At 46.1% G+C, this 26,283-nt stretch overlaps 1 protein-coding gene across 6 annotated transcripts in view; it reads left to right on the plus strand.

The window, feature by feature from the left end:
* Positions 1–9,532: 9,532 nt before the first annotated feature.
* Positions 9,533–26,283, plus strand: part of LCORL (ligand dependent nuclear receptor corepressor like) — a 649,811-nt gene continuing 633,060 nt past the window's right edge. For 5 of the 6 annotated variants that reach the window (XM_086964041.1, XM_086964042.1, XM_086964044.1 and 2 more), the window contains exon 1: positions 9,533–9,658. In XM_086964041.1, coding sequence (XP_086820167.1) covers positions 9,541–9,658 — 118 coding nt within the window. In that variant the 5' untranslated portion in view covers positions 9,533–9,540. The remainder of the gene's footprint in view (positions 9,659–26,283) is intronic. The other variant, XM_086964046.1, reaches the window with a different exon arrangement.

The following is a 26,283-nucleotide window of genomic DNA, read 5'->3' on the forward strand; positions in this document are numbered from 1 at the left end:
CCTATATTCCTAGTGGATGGGGAAGTCCCCATCACTGGAGCTCCTCAGGTAGATCCAGAGGAGGAAGAGGAAGAAGAGGGGAGCAGTGATTCTGATGATGGTAGAAATAGCCAGGTGCTAGTCAGCAGTCTTAACCAGGCTAACTTAAGTATATTTGGAACTGAAGCAAGGATGGCCTTGCCCAGGCACCCAGGTAGACTTAACCAGGAGCATAGGAGGAGAAGGAATCACTCAGGTGAATCCAATACCTCCCAGGCTTCTAGAGGTTCTCATGGTCACTCCAAAAGGGAGATGACTAGCCCTCAGAGAAGGGAACATGAGGCCAAAATGAGAGAGGCTGAATTGAGGATCCAGAGACAAGAATTAGAGGTTGTTCTGGCCCAAGAGAAACTTGCTAGAGCAAGACAGCCTAGAGAGAGTGGGGTAATAGAACCCACTGGTGGCAGCAATATCCACAAGGATAAAGACAGGTCTTTTGATAACAGAAACCTGAGTAAGATTGTGCCCCCCTACAAAGCTGGGGATGATATCCACAAATGGATGACTGCACTTGAGAGAGCCTGCAAGGTACAGCAGATCCCTCAGGAGCAGTGGGCAGCAATCTTGTGGCTCTCCTTGAAGGTAGAGGCCGCGACAGACTCCTCACAGTTAGTGATGGGGATTCTAGAAACTACCTGGTCCTGAAGAGTGCTCTGATTGATGGGTTAGGCTTAACCACTGAACAGTACAGGTTAATGTTCAGAGATACCCAGAAGACACAGACTCAGGACTGGTCTGAATTTGTTGAGTGTGCCACTAAGGCTCTGGAGGGATGGTTTCTGGGAAGCAAGGTTACAGACTATGAAGGATTGTATAATTTGCTGATGAGAGAACAAATTTTAAATAATTGTCAGAACCAGCAGTTGCATCAACCTTTGGTTAACTCAGATTTGACCTCTCCCCAAGAATTGGGAAAGAGGGCAGATAAATGGGTTAGAACCAGAGTTAAGCAAAAGAACCAGAAACAGAACCAGGGTGGTGACCAGAAGAAAACAGACCAGAAGGGTGGGGAGCAGAAAACTAAAGACCAGAAGTCTTCAACAGGGCCCCAAACTAATGCAGAGGGTGGGTCCCAAACTTCTAAGAAGAAGAAGAAAGAAGGTCAAAGAAAACCCTGGTGTAGTACTTGTAAAAACACCTCTTACTGGACAAGTGAGTGTAAAAAGGGTGGAGCCCCCAGCACTGCAGCCCCTAAGGCACCTGCACTCACTAGTACAGCTAGCAGTCCTGGTCCACAAACCAAGGGGGTAGTGGGTATCACCTTGGGAACTGAAGGAGATTCTGACCTAGTCAGAACCCTTACACAGGCTGTTCTGAAGGAGGTAATATCTGACAGAGGTGCCAACTTCATGCCGGGATATTTGACAGCTATGTGGAAGGAATGTGGTGTCAACTACAAGTTCACCACTCCTTACCATCCACAGTGTAATGGGCTAGTTGAAAGATTTAACAAGACCCTAAAGGGTATGATTAAAGGATTACCAGAAAAGCTCAGGCGCAGATGGGACATCCTTCTACCCTGCCTTGTGTTTGCTTACAGAGAGGTCCCTCAAAAGAGGGTTGGCTTCAGCCCCTTTGAATTGTTGTTTGGGCACCCTGTAAGAGGACCCCTATGTCTAGTGAAGGAAGGATGGGAGTTACCTCTCAAAAAGCCTAAACAGGACATATGTACTTGGTCTCCGCTCCAGGATGGCTGAGTACATGGAAAAGGCATCCAAAAACCTTGAGGCTAGCCAAGAATTACAGACAGCTTGGCATGACCAAAAGGCTGTCTTGGTTGAGTTTCAGCCAGGACAGAAGGTATGGGTGTTGGAGCCAGTGGCCCCAGCAGCACTCCAAGACAAATGGTCTGGACCCCATACAATTCTGGAGAAGAAGGGAGAGGTTACCTACTTGGTGGACCTAGGAACTCCCAGGAGCCCCCACAGGGTGCTCCATGTCAATAGACTAAAGGCATATGTCAACAGGGAAGACATGGGCTTGCTCATGGCTACAGATGAGGGACAGGAGGAAGAGAGTGACCCTCTCCCAGACCTGCTCACTCAGAACCCTGAGGATGGGTCAGTTGATGGTGTGGCCATAGATGGCAGCCTCACTGAACATCAGCAAAATGACTGTAGACAAGTTCTGCAGGCATACAGGCATATGTTCTCATTGACACCCAGTCAGACTAACTGGTGTACCCATGTGGTGGACACTGGTGACAGTCTTCCTGTAAAGAGCAAGATTTACAGACAACCTGATCATGTCAGGGACTGTATAAAGACTGAGTTGCAAAAGATGCTGGAATTAGGTGCCATTGAGCCTTCAGAGAGCCCCTGGGCTAACCCAGTGGTTCTGGTCCCCAAACCTCACACCAAAGATGGCAAGAGAGAGATGAGGTTCTGTGTGGATTACAGAGGACTCAATGCTGTCACCAGGACAGATGCACACCCTATTCCAAGGGCAGATGAGCTCATTGACAAGTTGGCTTCTGCCAAATATTTGAGCACATTTGACTTGACAGCTGGCTACTGGCAAATCAGATTAGCTGAGGAGTCTAAGGCCAAGACAGCATTTTCTAACCCTAGTGGGCATTATCAGTTTGTGGTGATGCCCTTTGATTTGAAAAATGCACCTGCCACCTTCCAAAGGTTGGTGAATCAAGTCCTTACTGGGTTGGATGACTTTTGCGCAGCATATATGTTCACCTTATTGGCCCCTGTAACAGTGTACCCTAGGTACCTAGGGCATAGGTGTTTCCAAGGCCTACCAGGGGCTGCAGCATGTATTGTGCCACCCCTGGCCTGGCCTCCATATTTGACACAACTGGCTGATCACTCAGCTGGGGTAAGTTGGTATAATCACCTCTTACTTAGATATAGTATCCCTATATCTAACCTTAAACTGGACACACATGTTCCTATCAGCCACTCCTATGGAAGGCCTCTTCAATCCTGGAGGCAGAGTGCTTGGAAATATGTGAGATGGTGCTCTAGCACGAGCTGAGCCTGTCTGCAGCTGTCGGGAACCACTCCCTTAGCTGTTCCGGGATATTGCCATACCATATACTTTTAAGTGCATTATAATCCTCGCAGTTATATGCTAACTTTGGTTTGGCTTTATCAAAACATGTCGAGTAAGGTGTCATACGATTTGGAATACTATCCCCTCGACGGTTCTGTCGACGGGGATAGCATTCCACCCTTCTAGAGGGACACGACATGTGTGTAGCCTTAACCCCGGTTAAAGTTAACCAGAGCCTCAGCATCACAAAATGGATGCTGCCACCAGAGACACAAGTCTGACCTCCTGCTGCTGGGAGTCCTTCCAGCGAGGGAGGCTTAGACAAAGGGTTTCCTGCCTTGGGAGGTGCGAGCACCACCCCAGACAGGATTTTGTGTATTGGGTAGGACAGGGCTGAATAGATTGAGACATGCCCGGGGCACACAAGGTGTCCCGTGCATAAGCCAGTCCAAACCGGTCCTGGGACTTTCCAGACCCAGGCCTGGCGAGGAGCTGGACAAAGGAAAGGGGGTGTAACCGCCCCCCTTCCTGGTCCCACCCAGAGGAGGGACCTAGTAGGTGATCCACCCCTCAGATTGGGAATAAGAGTGGGAGCAGTGCCATTGCACAGCAGATCATCCTGTATCAACTTTACACGAAGAAGACGACTGGACTTCGACATTCTGCTGCACAGAAGACTGAAGAGCATCTCCCTTGTGGCCTAGGATTGGCCACCCTGTGAACACAGGCACCAACCAGCAACTCGACTTCTGCTTGCATTAGCCAAGGCCTGTTTGCTTCGATCAAGTTGCCGACACCGCCAACAGCGAGAAGCCTACGTGGGACAGCTCATGACCGACTCCTGGACGTCCTCGACCCCCGGTGTCCACGTGGCTGCAGAGAGAAGCTACACCTCAACGCCTGTTTGCACCCGACATCGCCTGGTTCCAATCTGGTTCCACGGTAGTTACTGGCTAGTGACTTTGAACATTGTCCCCTCTGCTTTCAGGTCTTCACATCTTCAGATCCACCCTTGGATCCACCGGAACTCTTCACATCGAGCCGCCTGCAGCATCTTCAGCTCCAAGCACCATCGACCAGCGTGACGGAACCCGACACTACTTCGACCCTGTGCACCCGCTTCCTGTGGGTGAGGTAAATCAGCAACGCTGGTGTTCCTACACTGGTACACACCTCTAGGGCCTGTGTCTCAAGTTTCAGCTTTCTAGGTCACTCGGAAGGTTCCGAACTAACTAACTTTCTAACTTTTACGCACCATAGACTTTGTATTGGTGAGTGCGTGCACTTTAAACACTGCACCCGAGTCCCGCGGGCCTTTCCCGACTTAGTCACTGCTAGTCCCGAACAGCTCCAGCGATTCCCAAGGCCCTAGGCCTGTTTCCTTTTAGATTGGTATCTCTCATACCACTTTCTTAGTATATGGTTTAGGTGGCCCCTAGGGCTCATCAATATTGTGCAACTTTTGTGTATTTTAAACTGTGTTTTGTTTAACGCTTGTGCTTCTGTGCTCATAAAGAGTTCAGGGGATATTTGTAGTTAATAAATATATATATATATTTTCAATATATATCTGTGTGGTGTCCTTTCATCTGGTATTCAAGGGGGTTGTGTATGATAATACAGCTGGCTTCACATGCCTTTCAGAGTTTAGCCTAAGACTGCTTTGTCCACGTTACCACTAGGATAACTGGTCTATAAGGTTGACTTACAACCGATCATCATAAGGGTTGTTTGGACTGATACAAGGTGGTTCCAGAATTGGAAACATCATATATCAGGCCAACTTCTCACACCCGCCATGACCAAAATGGCGCTGATCAAGGAAGAAAGGGTAGATGCGATACAGAGGAGGCCCCAGTACAATCGCCAGCAACAGATGCCCGTCCGGAGCACACGGTGTGCCTACTGCGGTGAAGACCACCCCGCAACTGCGACCTGCGGAGCAAAAGGGAAAACATGCCTCAAGTGTGTCCGACTGAACCACTTTGCAGCCGTGTGCCAAGGCGGGAAGTACAGGCCGAATGCACCAAGATCACGCACAGGATATGGACCCAAGCAACTGACGCAGCGAGTCCGACAATTGTCACTGGAGCAGGAGTATCCGCCCCCGACAACCAGGCCCAGGAAAGACGACCACGGTACGAGGACGACGATGACGATGAAGCATACGTCATCTCATATGTCAGCCGCATATCCACGAGAAAGACACCACCACCCATGTGCACAGTCTCCGTTGAAGGCACCGAGATGAGAGTGCTCATAGACACAGGGGCGTCCGTGAAGGTCATGGACTCGGAACAATATGAGCAAATGTCACCTAAGCCCGCGCTGGCACCCTCAAGCGCACGCATCTACACTTATGGAGGCATGGACCCACTGCCACTGCGCGTAGTAATCAGCACTACCATTGTGAATGCAAAATATTCGACGGAAGCTCGGTTCCACATCACCGAAGGAAAGAAAGGCACTCTTGTAAGCTGCCACACCGCAGAAGACTTAGGACTCGTATTTTTTGCGAATCAAGTACACCAGTCCCATGCTGACAGTATGTTGCAAGAATTCACGGCGCTGTTCAATGGCCTGGGGAAACTAAAAGGAAAGAAGTTTTGTCTACACATAGACACCTCAGTGTGCCCCCTCGCTCTCAGGCACCGGCGGGTACCGTTTAACCTCCGACCACAGGTAGAAGCTGAACTCAAGAGGCTAGAAAATCTAGGTGTAATAGAAAAGGTGTCAGGCCCGACCCCCTGGGAATCTCCTCTGGTTGTGGCACCCAAACGCAAACAACCAGGCGCAATCAGGCTGTGCGTCGATATGAGGCTTCCCAATGCAGCTGTGAAGAGAGAATGCCATATTACCCCAACCATGGACGACATTGTCGCGGACATGAACGGGGCGAAGTGGTTTTCGAAGTTGGATCTCAACTCGGGATACCATCAACTCGAACTGGAGCCAGAGAGCCGCTATATAACCACCTTCTCGACCCACGTAGGACTACGATGGTACTGGCGTATCCTCAGCGGCGGAAGTTTTCCAGAACGCCATACGTGAGGTGTTGTCAGGACTGAGTGGGGTGATCAACCTCAGCGACGACATACTTATCTACTCTAACATGCTTGAAGAGCATCACACAAAGCTGAGAGTGACGCTGCAAAGGCTGGTTGAGCATGGGTTGACCTTGCATTGGTCAAAGTGTTCGTTCTACCAAGAATCCATCGACTTCTTCGGGTATACGTTCACCCGAGATGGGCTGAAAGTTGACCCCAAGAAAGCGGAGGCGATCCGGACCGCGAGTACTCCGCGGAACCCCACTGAAGTGCGGAGCTTCCTCGGTATGGCCTCTTATTGCGGCCGCTTCATCCCGAACCTGGCGACCCTGGCAGAACCCCTGAGGGCGCTCACTCGACAAGATCACAAGTGGGAGTGGACCAGCGCAGCAAACAAGGCATTCCAAGACATTAAAGCCAGCCTTCTCGATAAGACCGTAATGGCATACTTCCAGCCCCGCCGCAAAACAGAACTGATCGTGAATGCCAGCCCGGTGGGTCTCGGAGCCGTGCTCTTACAGGAATATGGCATGGATGAGTGGAAGACAGTTGCCTACGCGAGTAAAGCCCTAACTGACACTGAAACCCGGTACGCCCAGATTGAACGCGAGGCCCTGGCGATCAAGTGGGCGTGTCAACATTTTCACCTATATCTATGTGGACAAGAGTTAAATGTGGTGACAGACCACAAGCCTCTGTTGCCTCTTTTCACCAGATCGTCCAGACTTGCACCCCCACGGATAGAGCGCTGGGCAGTTCAACTACAAGGATACAACTTCCAGATCCTGTTCCGACCAGGAGCGCACAACCCTGCCGATTACCTCTCCTGGCATCCGGATGTGACGAAGCAGGCTCACCCCCTTGCCGATGGACCAGGTGTGGAGGAGTTCGTCCACATGATCTCGCAAGCCGCATGCCCTGACACGATGACACTGCGGGAGATAGGCGAGGCCACCGCCAAAGATGAAACACTTTCCCGAGTCAAGCACGCTCTCGAGGGGAATCGCTGGGCGCACTTCCTGGATGGGGCCCAGAGCCTGCGGCCGGAAGTCAGCCATGCGCGGCAGCAACTATGGCAAGTCAGGAGCGAGCTGAGCGTGGGAGACGAAAGAGTCATCCTCCGAGGGCATCTGATCATTGTGCCAGAAAGCCTTCAGCGTCAGATGCTGGTTAATCGCACATACGGGTCATCAGGGGATGGCCAAGACTAAGGCACGTCTGAGAAGCAAGGTCTGGTTCCCGGCCATGGACAGCATGGTGGACGAGATGGTACGCACCTGTCATGCCTGCACCATCACCGGCGGAGACCCGGCACCAGCACCAATGATAACAGAAGATGCCCCACAGACACCGTGGACCCACCTTAGCATCGACTTTGGGAGCTTTGCAGATGGTGGGCACACGCTCGTCATGGTGGATTCATTCTCCAAGTTTCCAGTGGTGGAGGTGATTCCATCAATTGCTTTCCCCCAAGTCAAGAAGGCCCTGAACCGCATCTTCGCCACGATGGGGCTCCCTGAGGAAATCAAGTCCGACAATGGACCACCTTTCCAAGGAAGAGAATTTCAAAGCTACCTAGAGAATCTCAGGATTAGACACCGGAAAATCTCTCCGCTTTGGCCCCAAGCAAACGGGGAAGTAGAGAGACTAATGAGGACACTCAACTGTGCTCTAAGGATTGCTGTAGACAGCGGGGAGGACCCTGAAGCAGCTCTGGACCAATTCCTGGGTGCCTATCGGCAGACGCCACATAGCACCACTAGATGTGCCCCTGCACACGTGCTGTTCAAGAAGGCGTCTCGGGACAGTATCCCGACTTACCGCACATGGGCCCCTGAAGCAAGAGATGGCGAGGCGATCCAGGCTCGAAGACGAATCACCAATCAGAAAGCGAGTGATGCCCGCCACGCCCAACAGCCGATCTTACGAGAAGGAGACACTGTGGTAGTTCGAGACTGGCACCCAGGCTGGAAGTTTCGAACACCTTACGAGCCGAAAGTGTGGACCGTGGACAAGATGCAAGGGACTATAGTCACTGTCCGGCGAGGCAGTCAAGTGGTAACCCGAAACGTATCCTGCTTCAAGAAGACGGGAGGGCCGGCCGGCCCCCTTCAAGCGACAACGGTCAGAAGCCGGAAGAGGACTATACTCAGGATGTCGAAGGATCATTCTCAAGTTCACTCCCACAAGGACAAGCAGGGGGTGAGCCATTCGAAGAGGCAAGTCACAACACCGCACGCAACACCAGTCAGTCGTGCCCTGCCTCCCAGGTCGAGAGTGAAGAGACTACCCCGGCTGGGGTTGTGACATCCCCGGCGGTAATGAGTCGCCAGTACAACCTGCGACCCAATCCGGGCCCGAGCCAGAGACTGAGAGATTTTGCATGGACATCACCCTGATGGCCCCGGCCTGAAGGGCCGGACTGAAATGAAGGAGGGATGTAGAGAGCCATCCGGGCCTCTCAATACAATGTAGCCGATTACATACATGCATCCCCACACCCCTGGGGCGGGCTCGCTCCTGGGTATATAATAAAGAGGCGGAAGACCGCTCGGGGTCTTTCCGGCACTAAGTAACTGGTGGTGTCTGTACAGTTTTTTGTGGCACACTTACCACGTGCGAGGCCCGGTCCTGGCCCACCACACTGTAATGCACCGTTTGCTACCTATTGTATTTTGTTGGCTCACGATTGTCACTTTTGCCTCATGTAATGTAACGTTTGCTTTTGTAATTTGCTCACATGTAATGTTCTCATGTATCAGTTCTGTTCCTATTGTGAAGCGCTCTGACACCTTCGGGTACAGTCCGCGCTATATAAAAATGCATAAATAAATAAATAAATAAATAAATAAATAAATAAATAAATAAATAAATAAATAAATACTGTTGGCTGAGGGTGTCGCTAGTCATTGTACTCGAAGAGTATATATATATATACATACATATATACACCGCAATAGATCAAAAGAGCAGCGGATATGCCAAACTGCGCTGAGGCTGTAAAGGAGGAGGGCGGTATTATAACTGTGCAACAATGAAAAGTGTAAAGAAATCACACCTTAAAAACTAGACCGCATCGCTTCATATTCTGACGTTTCATGCTGTCAAGTTGACGGCCACGTTAAGTGTATGTTTACTGTACTTAACGGTCGGAAGGGCGGGGCTTAAGAGAAAAGGGCGAACCCTGAGCCTCTGTTCAATTCTTCCATTGGACGTAGATAGTTTACCTACACCACAACATGGCCGCCTCCGAAGCCGCATGAGAGCCCGCCCACATAGCAGAGCATTTTATTTAGATGCTGTCAATGGTCAGCTGCTCATGAAGACTGTAGGAGGGTGGCTAATGTAGGCACTCGCCCGTGACGTCACCACTCACGACAGGTGTCAATCACCAGACGTGCTCCTCCCGCCGCCGTATGTAAATGAGGGCTAGTGACGTCACACGCAGATGGAAAAGGGAAGAGGCAGAATGGCTGCCCAGTGCCGGAGCCCTCGGTGCTCGGCGGAGAGGAAGGGGTTCCGGCGGGAGCTCGACTCCTGGCGGCACAGACTTATCCACTGTGTAGGTAAGAGAAAAACGGCCACAGTTGCCTTCGCAGTTTCTCCTGAGGTCCGAGATGCAGCGTTGCTTTCCACGGAAGTGAGCATGTAGGATGCCAAAGCAAGAGGTGGCCAACGGGAGTTGGGGGCGGGGGGAGTTGGGTAAAGCCGTCGCCCCTGACCCACTCCATCATAACTCCCCTTTTATCTGGTGAGGATGACAGTTTTCGATAAACCTAACTGGGCCGCCTGAAGGCATTTCCACGCCGGCTTCTTTGCCCCTCTGCATCCGCCTGTCATGGGGTTTGGAGGCTGCCGTTGTTTACATGCCCCATACCCGGAAGAGGGGTGGTAGAATAGATGAGGACAGGGGAGTCTTAAACTGAAAAAGGCCTATCTGCATCCGTCTCGCGGCCCTTGACGGTTGGACAACGTGAACTTTTATTTTTCCATGAAAGTCCTGCCTCAAGGGAATGAAGGATAGGGTGCGACTGTCAAGGTGATACTAGCTACCCCTTACGTCGCTTGGCTTGACAGTGTATTTGCTCTCCGAGCTGTAGTTCTGTTCAAACTTTGTACTGTAACTAGCGCGAGCGCCGTCGCACTCTAGGAATAGGACTCCCGCAACCCTCAAACGGTTCCTGTGTATAAGCGCCCCCCCATCTATCCGCGGTGTGATACACTCAGATTTATTTATTTTTCTCTGATGAACCACACGAGGACCTCCGTTAATCTTATGTTCGAAACACTGTCTAATAAGGAGCTGGCTGCTATGTTTTTGCCTCTTTCAGTTCCCTCCGTTCGGTAATCGCCTGCACACTGCCCAGTGATAATGGCAAGGGAGGCCGTGGAAGCAAACACACCCCTCTCCCGCCTTTGAACCCGGGCTCCGATCCTTCAAACTTCGCACTGAGCGCTCCCCCGCCCTCTGCTGCTTGCTGCTTTCTAGGAAGCAGAAGCAGCAGCAGCAGCAGCAGCTCATCGACGGCAGGAGGCGGAGTGCGCGCTGTTCTCTGGCCAAGTGAAGCCTCTTTTTTATTTTTTTTATTTCTTTCATCAGATCCACAATCTCCATTGTTTTTTTTCCCCTTCTTTTCAGTTTACCACACAAACTGGCCACAAAACCCCTCCTCCCTTCGCTTATTTTGCTGCATGCACCTGATCTCCTCCCCTCCCTCCCCCAACTGGTGGTGATCTGCAGCGGTGCATGTTCATCATTTTATATACACGAAAGCGGAGCGATATCTGCATCCTGTTGCCAGTACCATTACGGTTACAGCCATTGCCACGCTGCTCTCAGAGGGTCCGGCCCTTTAATTGCCTCCCCATCACCAAATAATTTGACCGTGAAGTGGTGGAGAAATGTTTTTAAAAGCAAATGTTCATGGTGTTGACTTTAATTTAATCGGGACGGAACTGTTCCTGTTAAACCGCAATCGGCACGAATAGGTTCGTCGTGTATTCTGGCAAATTGACCGTAGAGCCAAGTGAAAAACGATGGTTTGGGATTTCCGGAAACCTCTGCTGAAAACAAAGAGAAACTGGCTACTCTAGGTATGTCACTACTTTATTTTAAAATGAAGTTAAACTCTTAAACACAGATTTTAAAATGTGTAATCTTTTTGCTGTCACGGTAAGGGCCTTTTTGCAACACCCAAGACTCGTATAGTTGATTAACAATGTATTTGTATACCGCAGAATTCATTCGGGAGTGTAGTCTGCCGTAGCCAGGATTCCCGATTTCCCTCGATTTATACTTCTATTCTGTCAAAATGATATCCACAAAATGTAGCAATCTCTATCAAAGTCTTGGTGGTTGGTCGAAGCTCGTGATAGTTAGAAATCTTAAAAGAGCACACCCGCGTGTTGACGTCTGTAGATTGTTGGCATTTGTTAGAGAACTTGAGCTTCGCACCACTAATAAATGCGCGTTTGTAGTTGACAATTTGCATCTACAGATTATATTTACCCAATTTCTGGGCAATGTTGTTGATGTTCTATAAATAAGACTTTGTGTTCCTCGACTCGTGAAGTTTATTGGAACCAGCCCATGGTAACTTTGTGTCAGAATAGGAGGGGCTATCTGTATTGAGATTATATGAATGTGCTGGTATTTTGGGAATGCTGTAATGAGATCCGTACAATTTAGTTTATCACATTGGTCAAACAGGATTCCCGACCAGCGAATATTAATATTTTTGAAGCTTTTTCAATCAGCCTTTGTAGTTGCATTTTACTTGTGTTAATCTACTGTTTTTATATTACACTTAACCAGGCCTTCTTCCATGCATGCCTCTTAATGATCTAAAAAGTAAATGCATTTCCTTAAAAAAAATATGCTCATTGTGGAATGTCTCATGACTTTTACAATTGGAGTTCTTTATAAACCTAATATAGTGTTATGCATATTGTATGGGAATGGCCCCAAGCCGAACCCCCAATGCTTTTTACTGTCCTGTTGCAGTATGAAGTGATGTCTTTGTTCCTCCAGTATCTTAAACTTGCTTTTTGGTCCTGAGTTATTGCGGCAGATTATCACCACTTTAATGTGTACAGCAATCTACAGTTGTTTGTTAGTTATTTATTTAACATTTCTCTCTTTTATCCAACCAGCAGTCGATTGATATATCTGGAAGACTTTGGATTTCAGCAGGTTGAAGGTTCAGACGGACCTGATTTTTATTAGTTTAAAATATGTTGTGGATTATAGTCACATTTTCAATGCACTTAAAACGTACAATTTTTTTCATGCAGTTCTTAAATATGACGTTCATGGATTCTGGTCAACCCAATTTTTTTTCCCTTCTGACATAATTCAATTACATTTACATAACAATAAAACAGAACTGTGAATAAAATAACGTCGTGGTTAAACTGTAAACATTGTGCTTTTTCATACATACTAACAGCTCTGTTGCGCACACAAGTGACTTTTAGTCCTATATAATCATCTAACTTTTACTAAAAACAACAAAATGGGGAAATAAACACCATTTGCTTTCAAGTTATCTTAATACAAACTTCCCATTGTCTTCTGAATAATGTGAGGCCACATTTGACATTTAGGATTCACCCAACTGGCACTTGTACTGAACCTTGCATTTCCCCTTTTGAAAGGTTGCTTCCATTTGATATTGAAGCATCCCAGAAAGTTCTTTAACAACCTGCCTCTTCACCTGTAACAACATACTGTTCATCAATCAAGCATGTATCCATCTTTTTGGACACCCACTGGTTGTACCCAACATTTACGATTTGCAGGAAGCTGTTGGACATCGTGTTGCCATTGTTGCATCAATAGGCTTCTGATTCCTTACTTTTATCATTTTGCTTTTTGGAATTATTTACTTTATAATGGTGATGTATTTGGTTGCACATCTGACTATCTTTTAGTTCCATTATATCCAAAGAGTTACCATTTAAGCCTCGCATACATACAACATTGCTCTTGATGTCTTGCCATGTCCAAGTAATGCTTAAACAGGTAACATGCCCAAATAAATGAAGACACTAGCTTCATTCTCCCTGTGCTTCTATTGGGTATTTAAATAGGTTTGTTAAAAAAACCTTCTTTGCTGGTTGTATTCTGCTATGTGTGCTACGCAATTAATCTTTTCTGGCAGTGCAGTTAAGTCCGATATCCACGAGTACTTCTGATTGCAGTCCGTATTTTTATTTATTTATATAAAGTGGAAATATATGCAGTAACCTGTGGAAAAGGCTAGTGCACTAAACCAAACTCTCACCTGTCCATGAGGGCGCGCTGTTTCTTGAACATGTGTTGAAAGCAAATACATCTTTAAGCGCACATTACCTGGCAGTTAAGTGAGTCACTCCAAATGTCATTTGGCAAGTTCAAGACGAATTTGCCTGTACAGGGATCAAAGCATGCAAGCCTAGGAGCGTGTCTCCGTGTATACATTTTTCTCCCTGGCGAGAGCGACAATGTAGTAACATTAAGCTACGTTTCATTTTATTAAATGTTTTCCATACTTTAAAAGCAACACGCAGCATTGCCAACATTCATGCTTTGTTTTGCCACTTTGTAATGGGCACCAGGATTGGGCATTCATCTCAAAGTAGCTGTAAATTGTGAGTTTCCGGACACGCTGACCACCCGTGTTAAAATCTTTCTTAGTTTCCTGAAGATTGGAGTCTGCATTTTTGATTATTCATAGTAATCTGTCTATTAAGAGGGTTGCCGGTCACCATATTGCCTTTTTAATATAACACCGTTATTGAAGTTTGGGTTGATTTCATTTTAATTACTTGTGACCCTCACATTATTTTCATATTTTTCTCCCAGCTCACGTAGAATAAATCATGTTGAGGTAAACTGTCAATTGAGATAGCAAAAAGGAAGTGAGGCCTCTCATATTCACCCTTGGTGGACAAATGCTCAGTACATTTGCAAAAATGTTTCTTGAAAAATTGTTGCTGCCGTGTTTATTCGTAATGTTTTTTGTATAAGTTTATTTTTTCCTCATCCAGGCATAACCTGTTACCTGGAATTGGTGGGGAATGTTTTGGTAAATACTGAAGCCCAGAGTTTAGGATGGGTACGTTGTGCTGCTTTGAAAAGTTTATTATGGCCTGTTGTATTCGAGGTGTATTATTCTCTAGTGGTTGTGTCCTCTAGTGTGTCTGTTAGAGGTTGCCATTTCTAGAACAAGACTACGTGTCGTACTATGCCATTTTATTGCATCCCTAATAGGGCAGTCATCCCGTCAATCCTAACGCTGTTAGCTTTGAGATATATATATGTATCAACCTATTACATAGTTTCTCATTTATATTTTAAACTTGCATCATCTGTTGCTTTGGGGGCGGAAGAGACTGGTGAACACAAGGCAGACGGTTGTGCTTCTGGCTGAAACCATTTTACATTCAGTGCATACCCCTTCGCAGCACTCCCAACTGTAGTGTGCCAACCGACACAATAATGTACATCTCCCCCCTCACTCCAAAGCCTTCTATTTCACCCATAGGCCTCAGATCCTGGACCCCCAGATGGGTGCAACCCATGCTTTCGTGAACTCTTTTGGCCCCATGCACTGATCTGTGCACCTCTGCAAATTTTTGGGGGATGGACGCTAAGCCTCATTTGCGAGCTGAACCCCTTCTGGTAACCATTAGACCAAGTAAGAGGGGTACTTTTATTTGATTGTCTGCATCTATGGGATGCACTCTTGCAATGTTGGCTGCAACTGTTCAGACTGTGTATATAATTCTGCAGCTCTACAAGTGTATAGGAAGGTGATTTCCTTCCTTGGTCTTTCTGTGCAGCGACCAAAGTCTTGAACAAAAGTCCCCTTCGGGTAAATGTCACACACGATAAAATTTGCCTCCTCTACCCTTTGCACACCAGTCAGATGAAAATGAACAGAGCGGAAATGTAATCAAACATATAAAATCATAAGTTAAAAAAGTACAAATGTATGCAGAAAATCATTAAAACAAACTGAAGCACAATATACAGTGTATTCTATCTAATTCTTGTACTCCTTCCTTGACATATGCAATAATATTTAAAACCATGGCAATTATAACCAGACAGTTACATTACATATAATTCAAAAAGAAAATTGGGAATACAACAAGAAAAAAATGATTCTTATTTTTAGAGAAACACTACATCAGTCGGGCATAGATCTTTTGTGATTATTGAGGTTATTATTCCAACTATTTCATTCAGTACAATTGTCTCCTCCGCCTTAACGTAGTTTCCTCTTTTAGAAGCATCAAATTCTGTGCAGCGACCAATGATTGCTTTCCCCATTTTGTACTACCTGCTAACTATAGTGATCTTAGCCTCGATAAGACTAGGACTTGCTTTTATAGGCACCTCTCCGCGGTGCCCCAAGCATGTCTACCAGTGAGCCCTACATTCTTCTCTCATTTACCCCCAAGGTCACCCCGAAAATCAATTGTTATGCATTAGTCGTGAATTTTTTTTTTTATTTCATCCCTTGTCATCCTTTCTCCCAGGACTCTTCTGTGTGAGTGGCATCAAGTAGCTATCTTCTTCCATTCATTTGTGCATGAAGAAAGAGCACGTTGAGCCTGTGTATGGTGATAAATTTGTTGCCAAGATTGCAAAAGTTTTCTCCCAGAATAACCTCCTTAATTTCCCCCCTATATCTACTAAGCCAATAAGGTCGCGCCATGGAAACCCTCTAGTTGCACTGTTACTTTCACTTGCATAGTTTCATTAGTTAAAACATTTTAGTTCTTGTGTTTGATAGTATATGTAGTGAGCGTCGATTGACCAGCGTCTTTCAGCTACTGGCTTGAAGTCTTGTCACTTGTTTCTTTTCTCAGCACTGTGGGCTACTCCTGTCACCCAAGGCTTTTGGATATATTCTTACACCTCCACTTGAGTACTTAATTCGAACTGCATGAGGGACTCTGACAACTTTACAATTATAGTCTTCTCTGTACACTTTTGCTGGCTCGCTACTGTTTGTCTAGCTCCTTTGTGCTCTGCTGTGCGTTACCAAATCAAACAAACTTGCTGGCTTTCCCAGTGCTTGTTTTACACTATTCTGTGGTGGGACATTTTCCATATTTTAAGCAGTGCCCACAATTGTGGCTGTCAGCAAGGCTATCTCACCTCTGTCAAATAGTTTGTAAGTAGGACCTAACTCAAAGACCAGTCTAGCCTATTACTTTACATTCTGTGTTGGTGCTTATTCGTTTCGTATCTAGTTGGGAGGTCCAATAATACTGCCATACAATTGGTCACCTATTACCACAATTTTAAGCTGCCGATAGATCATGTTCAACTCAGTACATGGATAGCCTCTGTCCTACTGCAAGTTCCTGCACTCCCCTTAACGGTAGCTTAAATTGGGTGTCCCAGACTGCTTGGCTGGGTTTTTTTTCAGGATCTCTATATTTTTGAGCTCGGCTGTAATTTTGAAAACAGCTGCCTTATCCAATAGGGAGAGGGGCAGGTTTCTCCAAAGACTTGCCTCAATCCTGAAAATCAGTCATGATTTCATGTAGGTTTATGTTAAAGGTCTTTTGCCCTTGTGTGAACTGTGTTCCCAAATATTTAATGTTCACCCAACTTGTATGGTTGCCTCTTTGATTCAGTTATTTTGTCTCCCAGTCTTAAATTATTAGTGCTGAGCACTTGCACCATTTTAGGTCTGGTTTAGTGAGAGGCTTGCAGAATCATGGGCATGGTCTTCTCCGTGTCTACTGCATAAGGGAGGTTGTCATCTGAGTACAAAGCCTATCCTTGCTCCTACTGCCATAAAACCCTGGGTGCCACTGTTACCCAGTTAAGTTGCCTTTGTGAATAAGAGCAGTGAAAGAGTACAACCCTTCCTTCTACTTGTATTAAGTCCTGACCATTTGCATAGCACCCCATTATCCCTTCCTGCCAATGGTTTTTGTGTAGATCAGCCAAACCCAGCAGCAATGGTTTCTGTAATTTTTTTAAATGCTCATCGCTTATTCACTGCTCTGTAGGGTTTAAATCCATTACATTTCCTGATTAGTTTTTTGTGTGTGTAACTTGGATAATTGTTTTATGTTGTAGGGGACTCGTTGTTCTTAACCGCCCTAGTTCTCATGCACTACTTGCTGAGACAACTAATCTCATTATCAAACGACTTGAGTGATTTCTTACATTTAGCCAGCAGTACCAGAGTGCCTTTGCCAAACAATTTGGACCTTATAGTGGTAATGTTCTTCGAGTATCACTTATCTATTACCTTATCCCCATTTCCCCTCATTCTTCTCCAGCATTTCTTATGGCTTCATTCCTCATTGCCCCCAAACTTCTCTGAGGTTCCTGTGTTTCGCATTTAACTTTTTTGTGGTTGGAATACATTAAGAACAGTACTATAAGAACCTAGTTGTTGTGAGTTTGTATTCTCCTGACCAAATTACCAAAGATACAATCTATTGGTTCGTTGCCAGAGAAAAGTTTAGCTTGGCCTCAAGCTACTTTTTAGAGCTTCTGGTATTTATAATGACTGGGTATTAGAGTGCTGCATGCATGACACTTTTGTACAGTTTTTCCCTTTCTGGAGTCTTGTACAGGAAGTATTTTAAAAATGTGTTGTACATTAAGAACTATTTGAAAATTGGGGGGAGGGAGGGTGGAGCGGCACGAACGCATCAAACGAGTCTCTTACCTTATGAACCACTGCTATAGTAGATATTTTATAACTGCACAAAAGGGCAGGTTAGAATCATTTTTGTGCCCCATCTGTTGAAGAATGTGGGTCCTTTTTTATTTGAGTCCTCTTCAGAGCTTTCTTGTTTTAGACTTCCTTTGGTGTATACTGGCTATATTATGCAAGCAGTAGTTCTATGAGAACCTCTCCGCGTGGTGGAAACACAAACTCTGAATGGTGGTGTTACCACACTGGTGCTCTTGAGTACCACACTTGTTTGGAAGACACTTCTAGACATGCAATGTTTTCCATCTGTGGGCAATATCTTTTGTGTACTCTGGAACATCATTTGTTTGCACTTGTACGTTGCTGGTTATGTTATGAGATTTTGTTGCGTGTACATTTAACCCAAAGTTCCCAAAGCACTTGCTTATCCCGGGAAACAGTGAATGAGAGAGAAAGAGCAGGCAGGAAGAAGAGAACTCTGAACAGCCAGGTATTAAGAGCCTTATGAAATTTACTATGGTCGCTCTCCATACGTAGATTTAGAGTGAGCGAGTTCCATAGCGTGGGGGCAAGAGATGTGAAAAGGATCTCCTGCCATTTCTGGCAGTGCAGATCTTGAAAGGGGTGAGAAGATGTTTGTTGGTGGATCGGAGAATTCTGGAGCGGATATACCTGATTAGTTTATTTGCAAGATCATGTCGATCATGTCCACTGATGGTTTTGTGGACCAGACAATTAATCTTAAATGTTATGCGTTTTTATGATGGGAAGCCAGTTGAGAGCACTCTGACTTACAGGGGTGTGGAATTTATTAAAATATCTACTTGTCCATGGGACAGGTTGCTTCATAAATCTACTTGTCCTCTAACAAAATCCACTTGTCCCTTGGGTGCCATGTAGCGCAGTGACAAATTATGGCAGCAATCTCAATATATAAGAGCTGTTATATAGCCTCTCTGATTATGCCAGGGCTTATACCATAGTAGTGTTTGAATACTAGCAATCCCTTTATGTTGGCACGTTTCGGCAGATCTACATACTGGGACTGAAGGTAGTGGTAAGCAATAGTTCAAGGGTTGGAATGCCCTTTTGAGTCTGTGCAAATCTACTAACTTGCTTGTTTAAGGGTTTTCAACAACTCTTCTCTAATCTTGTCCCATACTGAGAAATGTTGGAAATGTACTCTTGATAATGGCAGACATACACCTTCTTTCAGAGTTGCGGAAGAAAGTGGTTGGAGGGAAAATGAACTTGCAAACACTCAGGTTTTTGCATGAGCAAATCTACACGTTCAAATTTGCTCATGCTAAAATGCAGTTCACAAATATTTTCTAGGAGTACAATTTCTTGCCCTACATCTGTAAATTCATGAAAGCCATAAAGCTGCACTCTCCCTCACTGCGAGTGATCGCGTTCTGCTCTTTCACAAGGAGCATATCGGCACACAAAGTAGTTGTGTTCGGTGCCAATAACTAATGTGGTAGTGTGCTTTGAGACAATTTTTTTTGCTTTTGCCAATGTTTGTTATAATGGTGAGGGTCCGGCAGCTCTCGCATCAATAAGGTTTTCCAAAAACCATGCCAAAACAAGTCACACATTGCCAAAACTAAAAAGCTGACCACCAATTTCAGAACAACTGGATTTGCCAAAGCTTGTTTAATTTTGTTTCCATTAATCTTATTGAAACTGGTTACACTGATTCAAATGTGAATATTTTTGGGAAATAGTAGCATGCATCTACACTTTACTAAATGATGCTGCAATGAAATTGAACCTGAATTTTTACGGTAGTTTAGCAAAATGTTGTTTTTCCCCCTACTTTCATTTTTTAGGAACATTTTATATTAAAAGCAAATAATAATTAATCTTGCTTTCAAGCTTCTGCAAATATTTGCATCTAATCGGAGCGCATTCTGGGACCATTCTGCATAGCCTCATATTGCTAAACTTTGAAACCGTGTGTACACATTTTCATACTGGAACCCCTGTCAGTAGCGCAGTCAGAATTTACATTTACTTAGTGCGCTCACCCTTATAATAAAGGCTTTTAAAATATGAACCATAAATACAAGTTTGAACAGCATTAACATATGCACACAAATATTAGGGTTTGTGCTGCAGGGGGTTGGGCCTACTTGTCCCAAGGACAAAGTACACATTAAAACGTGTTGTCCTTGACTCCAAACAATGTCCTGGGCTTCGGCCTATAGGAATTCCACATCCCTGGACTTAGTATCGAGGGAGATCGGGACGGTAGATTTAATACCAGTCTGGCAGCCATGTTTTGAGGGATCTGTAGTTTGGTAAGGAGCTCTTCGTTGATGTAGGGCATTTCCATAGTCTAGCCGACTGATAATCCTTGAACCAGCGGTATTCGAGATGAAAATGGAACCCATTTGAAGTTCTTACGAAGGCTGCACATTAGTCTGTAACAGGTGCTGGCCACATGATTGACCTGATCAGTCATGGAGAGGTGATTGTCAATCAGTACTCCTAGGTTACGAAGTACCGACTTGGGTGAAATACATATGCCGAGATTGGGAGGCCACCAGTTGCTCAACCACAAAGGTTATGCTTTGCCGTAGAGGATGGTTTTGGTCTTACTCGCATTACGTTGCAGATTGTTTAGCATCCAGATGTGTACATCGGACATACACTTCCTGAATCGAAGTTTGGTATCAGTCATGTCTGGTCCTAACATGACTACCTTTCATACGTCTGCTCTACAACCAGGCTGACTGGACGTTGGCTTGCACAGCAACTGGGAATATTTGCAACTGTCCTTTTTGTTTCCATTGTGTTTTGTGGAAATAAGAGGCTGCCAATACACTGAATGGTGATCCTTAGCCGTGGTCTTTGTTTCCATGTCCTTAGTGTAAATAAAGATGTACGGATCTTTTGTCTTCTGTAAGACAAGGAAGCAGCTGACTAGGAAAGTGAGGTATATGGCAGAGCCCTGGTCTCCCGTAATAAGTGCTGGTGGTTGTTACCAATGCAAGCCGCTGTACCCAATGTACTTTTAAAAGCTGATGATGAAAAAATAGTTTAACTCAAAAGTATATTTGAGAATGCTGCATGATTTCATCCTGATTTTGGGTCTTCTGCAGTGGTTTTGTAGCTCATTTGGGAAGCCAAAATAAAACAACTTTTTTACGCTCTACCTGAGACCACAACTGAATGCAAACCAGGTCTTCTTTGTTTGAAGCAATGCAAATGAAAACATTTGAGCATGCAGTTTTGAGGTGAATGCCTTAGTGACTGTTCACTTGTAGGAGCCAAGGTTACACTAACATTCCTACCTTTCTTGTTATTTGGGGTGGGGTAATGTTTCATAAAGAGTATTGGAATAATGGGTTGTCCGACTACTCTTAGGGTCCTGGGTTCTCTGTCTAATTCATTCTTGAGTGGAGGTGACAAAAGAACGCCCCAGATTCTATGGTTTTACATAAGATGTATCTGATCTTCAACTACTCTCCATTGTCCCAAAATACTTAAATCTAACATAGTGATAACACAAATTACGCTGTCCTCTTTAAACAAAAAAGCAATCCGCATTTAAAAGCTGTGTGGGGAGCGGCTCACCTTTGCTTCTGTACTAATTAAGAAGGTATTTAGATTAACGGACTGCTCAACACAATTTGCCTAGTTAAAAAAATCTATCTAGGGTTGTCTTTAAGTTGATGATGACCGACAATATGGGAAGGGTCCTACAGCTGTTTTCGCACCAATATACAGTCCATTATTCCAGTGATAAAGATTACTTGCAGTGAGAATTCCAGATTGCAAATTACCTGAGAAGTTGGTGTTAAAAAAAAATGGCCCCAAATTCAGATTGTATGATTTCTCTCCTCCCCCTTGCCCCCCCGACGATCCCTATGTCCCATGCTACTTCAAGGGATCTATGTGTAATTGCGAATTGATAAAGACCAAAGAAGTACGGTGTCTGAAGGGTAGCAAGGTGAATTAACACCTTTCTCTAAATAGAACATTGCTGCATTACGTAGGTTTACAGAACGATACAGCAGTGAACCACAGGTGTACTTTAACAAAAGTTTGACACATGAGACCACCGCAAAGTTGTTTGACTATAATAAATTGGTGAAAACTAAACTTTTTTTTTTGCCACCAGACCATCATACAACTAACCAGATTAGTGTTGGAAGAGGGTTTTTGGCCATAGTTTGCCATCCTACGATCTAGAGTCCTTACAATCATTGAAGTAGCAATTAATTCCTCTTGATTCTAGTACGTTCTAGAGGATAAGGAGTAAAAAACAACAACATAACTGAAAACACACCAGTAAATCTGCGACTCATTGGCTTAAAAGAAAATGAGGGTTTTCTAATGGAGTCCTAGTTAAGAATTAAACCCTATTGATTTGCTTAGGCAGACGTAGAATTGTCTATAAACAAACCAGTTTGTAAAGAGGTGTTGGTTAGAATACCTCCCAGGTGAAGTGTTGCTCAGATATGAGTTTCCCTTGATAAAATTAAAAGGCATTTATCAAAAGTCTTTTTAATTAAACGCAGCTGCGGGGAGAGTATAGACCGTCGCGTCTGAGTACTCCATCTACAGAAGTTTTGGCTGATCATATACAGTTTGTGAGGTACAATGAACCGATTTCGCATTCTTAGAGCATGTGGGTCGGGGCCTAGTGACTAAATCATGAATACAATAGTCTGATAAAGGAAATGGTTGGCTCTCGACCTTGGGGAGAGCTAGTGTGAGCCAGTGAGTTTCCAGATGTCTGGCATGTTGCTTGGCGTAATCACTATGTGGTGTGCAGACTGTGTCCTAATTGGCTGAATGGTCCTGACTACATGTGGTATCTAATGCTGTAATTTTATTGGTTTTCTTTATCAGAGAAAGATTTGTCTGCCGTTAAGACTACATATAAGTCAGTTATCTCTTATTGTGTGAAATCAAAGTCCTACGACTGATCTTTTTTGCATAACTTACTACTTCTGAAGTATTTTGACATTCTACATATTCTTGTACAGGGTACAACGACCACCCCCACACCACTATTTGTCTCTCTTGTGTTCCTTAGTAACGCCATGCCTCTTGTCCCTCATCTTTATAAAAATGCTTAAAACAAATTTGCTGAGAAGCAGGGGTAATATTAGATCACTGCAGTGTCTTAACCTAGAAGGTTCTCTTCCCTATCCCAATAAACTGGAAGGATACAGTGTGTTTATAGAAAGGCCCTCCCATGCCTTTTTTAGATACTTACCTTTATTCACAGAATAGTTTAATGCTGTGAGTCCTTGGCTATTACAAGGATAACGTGTCTCAGAACTAGTGCTACCACATCTGGGGGGGGGGGGGTTAGGCTTCTAGCTTGATTACACCCAATTAGTGGTTCAGGTTGACTCCAAGAATAAATCTGGGCCCAGTTATTAAAACAATGTGTTTGCTAGTCCCTGAGTAAGTGTAGCAAATCTGGCCTTTGTACTTCTTAATTTTGGGAAATCGCCAAGCTTGGGATGCGAGAGACTGATTTGTTCTCCAAATTGCCCTCAAACTTTGCTTCAAGAATGATTTTAATTAGAAGTTATTGTTAAATTGCATTTTAATGCCTGAATTGAGGAGGCCGATTTTGCCACTGTAGTGGCAAGTGAGTATACTGGTCTCAGGATTAGTAGACCTGGTTCAGTGTTTAGGCTATCGGGTCTTTCAAGGCTCAGAACAGTCCTTTTGAAGCATTGCTTTTATGGTTCTAAAGTGGATGTCCAGTTTCACCATTCTGGATATTATTTTTAACCAATTGGCACTATATTCTGACAACTGACTGCAAGAAAGTGGGGGCACGGATGCAGAAATATTAAAGGAAAAACTAGCAATCATTCGCAATGCAACAGGTTGTGTTTGCATTACGTATGCCTGTCTCTCGCTGGAAGGGACCGGGTGGTCCATTCTGCTGTACAGTAACATTAGCATTCGAAAGACAGCTGAAAAGTGCAGCAGTACTAGGCCTAAATTTATGTATCCAATCTGAATATAGAGCCCTTAAGGTTGGTTTTTTTTGTTTTTGTTTGGAGGTAGGGGTAAACTTCTGCCCTTTTTAAGACTGGATGAATGTCAAAAGTAGCTTGTCTACAACACACTAATTCCAGAAGTAATGGACTGTGACTGTAAGATACAGTGTGTTTGCTTTCTGCTTGACTTATCGATGACTCGTATCGTTTTGAAGCTAGGAAATGTGGATCTTGGGAGGAAGTGAATGTTTGTTGAACGGAGAAAGCAATTGTTCTTTTCAGGTGGATGATTGGTCAACAGGAATGCAGATAATTTGGGGCAGCTATAATCGGTCACTCTAATGTTGTGGTGCCTGAATACTGTTCGATTTGGAAGAACAGTACATTCAGATAAATAACTATCAAAATGGGCCAGACTCGAGGGGCGTGGTTTAGCGGGCGACTATGGCGGTCGCAGCTTCCTAGAGCTCCCGCCAGCCCGATCGAAATCAGTCTATTTATCCTGGCCCCCAGACCCATACCGCTGACCAACTGGGGGGCAAGTGTGTCCGATAGTACAGAGAGCCTTCCGGTGCAGGAAGCGGCGCCCCTGGGCTGTGTGGTGCAGCGGAATTGCCGGCGGCGTCCAGCGGCCTAGTTTTGGACGGCGAAGCCGGGGCCTCTATTTTGGCGCTGCCGAACAGGAGGACCTGTGTGCGGGTCGGCCGTGCTGCGGCTTTACCGGGGCCCGAAGTCTCATGAGACCAGCGAAGCGACGGGCGAACCCCAGGCTGCCTCACTGATCACAGGGGAAGCGAGTGGAGCACGAAGGCCCCCCTGGGGAGAGTAGCGGCCTACATCGTCGCCGAGCAGCAGGGGCCTCAGGTTTGGCGATACTGGGCTGATACCAGACTATGGCGGCGGCGGCGGACCGGCAGCAGGATTTTGGAGGCCGAGATCCGGATATGTGGCCCTACTCAAAGGATTGTGCATGACGAGACTACATTTCTTGGTGAGGAGGGTGAGTGGGCACCAGAGCGGGCTGGCGTGGACTGTGCCCGTGCCTGGCGCGGCCCTGAGGTAGCATACAAGCAGTTGGTAGTTTCCCTGAGGCCCTGGGGCTGGTGCTGTCTATTGTGGAACTGGGGAGGACGGCCACTACCGTACGTGTGCCCGCAGCACCGGACTAACTTGGGCAGAGCGGCCAGAGACAGGTGGGCCACGGGACGGGGGAGCCACGAGGTTGCCGGTGCAAAGACCAGTCTGCTACCGATTTTTGCGATATCTGCTCCGATCTCGGCCAGGGAACCAGCCCAGTACTGGCGATAGCAGTCTTAAGGACATTTGCAAATGGGTGTAGAAGAACCGCTGAGCAGGCCTACACTGGACGTTCTTGGGGGTGCGGGGAGTCTGCATTGGTGCGCACACCCACAACGTAGCAGCCCCAGGGTTGACTGCAGTCATGACCAGGGGTGGTGGCGGTCCCTCCAAACAAGGACCCATTGATAAATTTACAGGGCCCAGGGGCGTCCGGAGGAGGTCATGGAGTGGGCCGGACAATGCGGCACTCATGGCAGCGATCACCCAGTCCAGGGACATGCTGGACGCTAAGATTGGGGCAGTGGGTGCGGACGTGACCCTGCTACGTCGGGACCTACGGAATGCAGTGGCACGGATTACGGAGACTGAATCTAGGATTTCGGTGGTGGAAGACTACGTCGAGACCCGAAGCAGAAAATGGCTGCGATGGAACACACTCAAAAAGGCCTCGCGCTCCGCGTGGAGGATGCTGAAGGGCGCGCACGCAGAAATAACCTTCGCTTCGTAGGTTTTTCTGGAGAGGTGTGAGAAAGGAAATATGGAATAATATCTAACCCAGTGGTTGGAGAGCTGGCTGCCCTCGGGTTCTCTCCACTTGCTTTGTAATTGAGTGGGCGCACCGAGCTCTGACACAGAGGCCACTGGAGGGTGAGCGACCCAGGCCAGTGATCTCTAGACTTTTGAATTATCATGATCGCGACACTATCCTGCGGGAAGCACGAACCAGGGACTTTCATTTGAGAATCAAAAGATCATGATATTTCCCGACTACACCAAACTTGTGCAGCAGCGTCGCTCCTTCATAGCAGCCAAGGCCAAACTGCGGGGCCTAAAAATCCAGTATTCCCTGCTGTATCCTGCCTGCCTGCGGGTGATCTATCAGTCACGGACACATTTCTTCGATACACCTGAAGACGTCTTTAAGTGGACTGACGAAACAGTAAGGATGAGGCCACTTGCCCAGCCGGGCCTGGACCCGGGTGGATCAAGGGGCTCATCGCAGTACCGGAGGGACCAGCCTGGCCGAGGCGGACGGAACCGGAGGTCCAGATCGCGGAAGAGATCTGCATCCGCCTGTGAGACACGAGATAGTGAAACTATGGACTCCGATCACTCTGGGACAAACCGTTGATGACCCTGGGAGAACTGCACTTGTCTGTGGATGCTGTGGACTTCGGCTGACGGGGGTCGCACGGCCAGGCCCCACCGGTCAGATGTATTAACATTGCCTATGCT

Source organism: Lissotriton vulgaris, chromosome 3_2, assembly GCF_964263255.1.
Source record: "Lissotriton vulgaris chromosome 3_2, aLisVul1.2, whole genome shotgun sequence".
NCBI classification, from domain to species: domain Eukaryota; kingdom Metazoa; phylum Chordata; class Amphibia; order Caudata; family Salamandridae; genus Lissotriton; species Lissotriton vulgaris.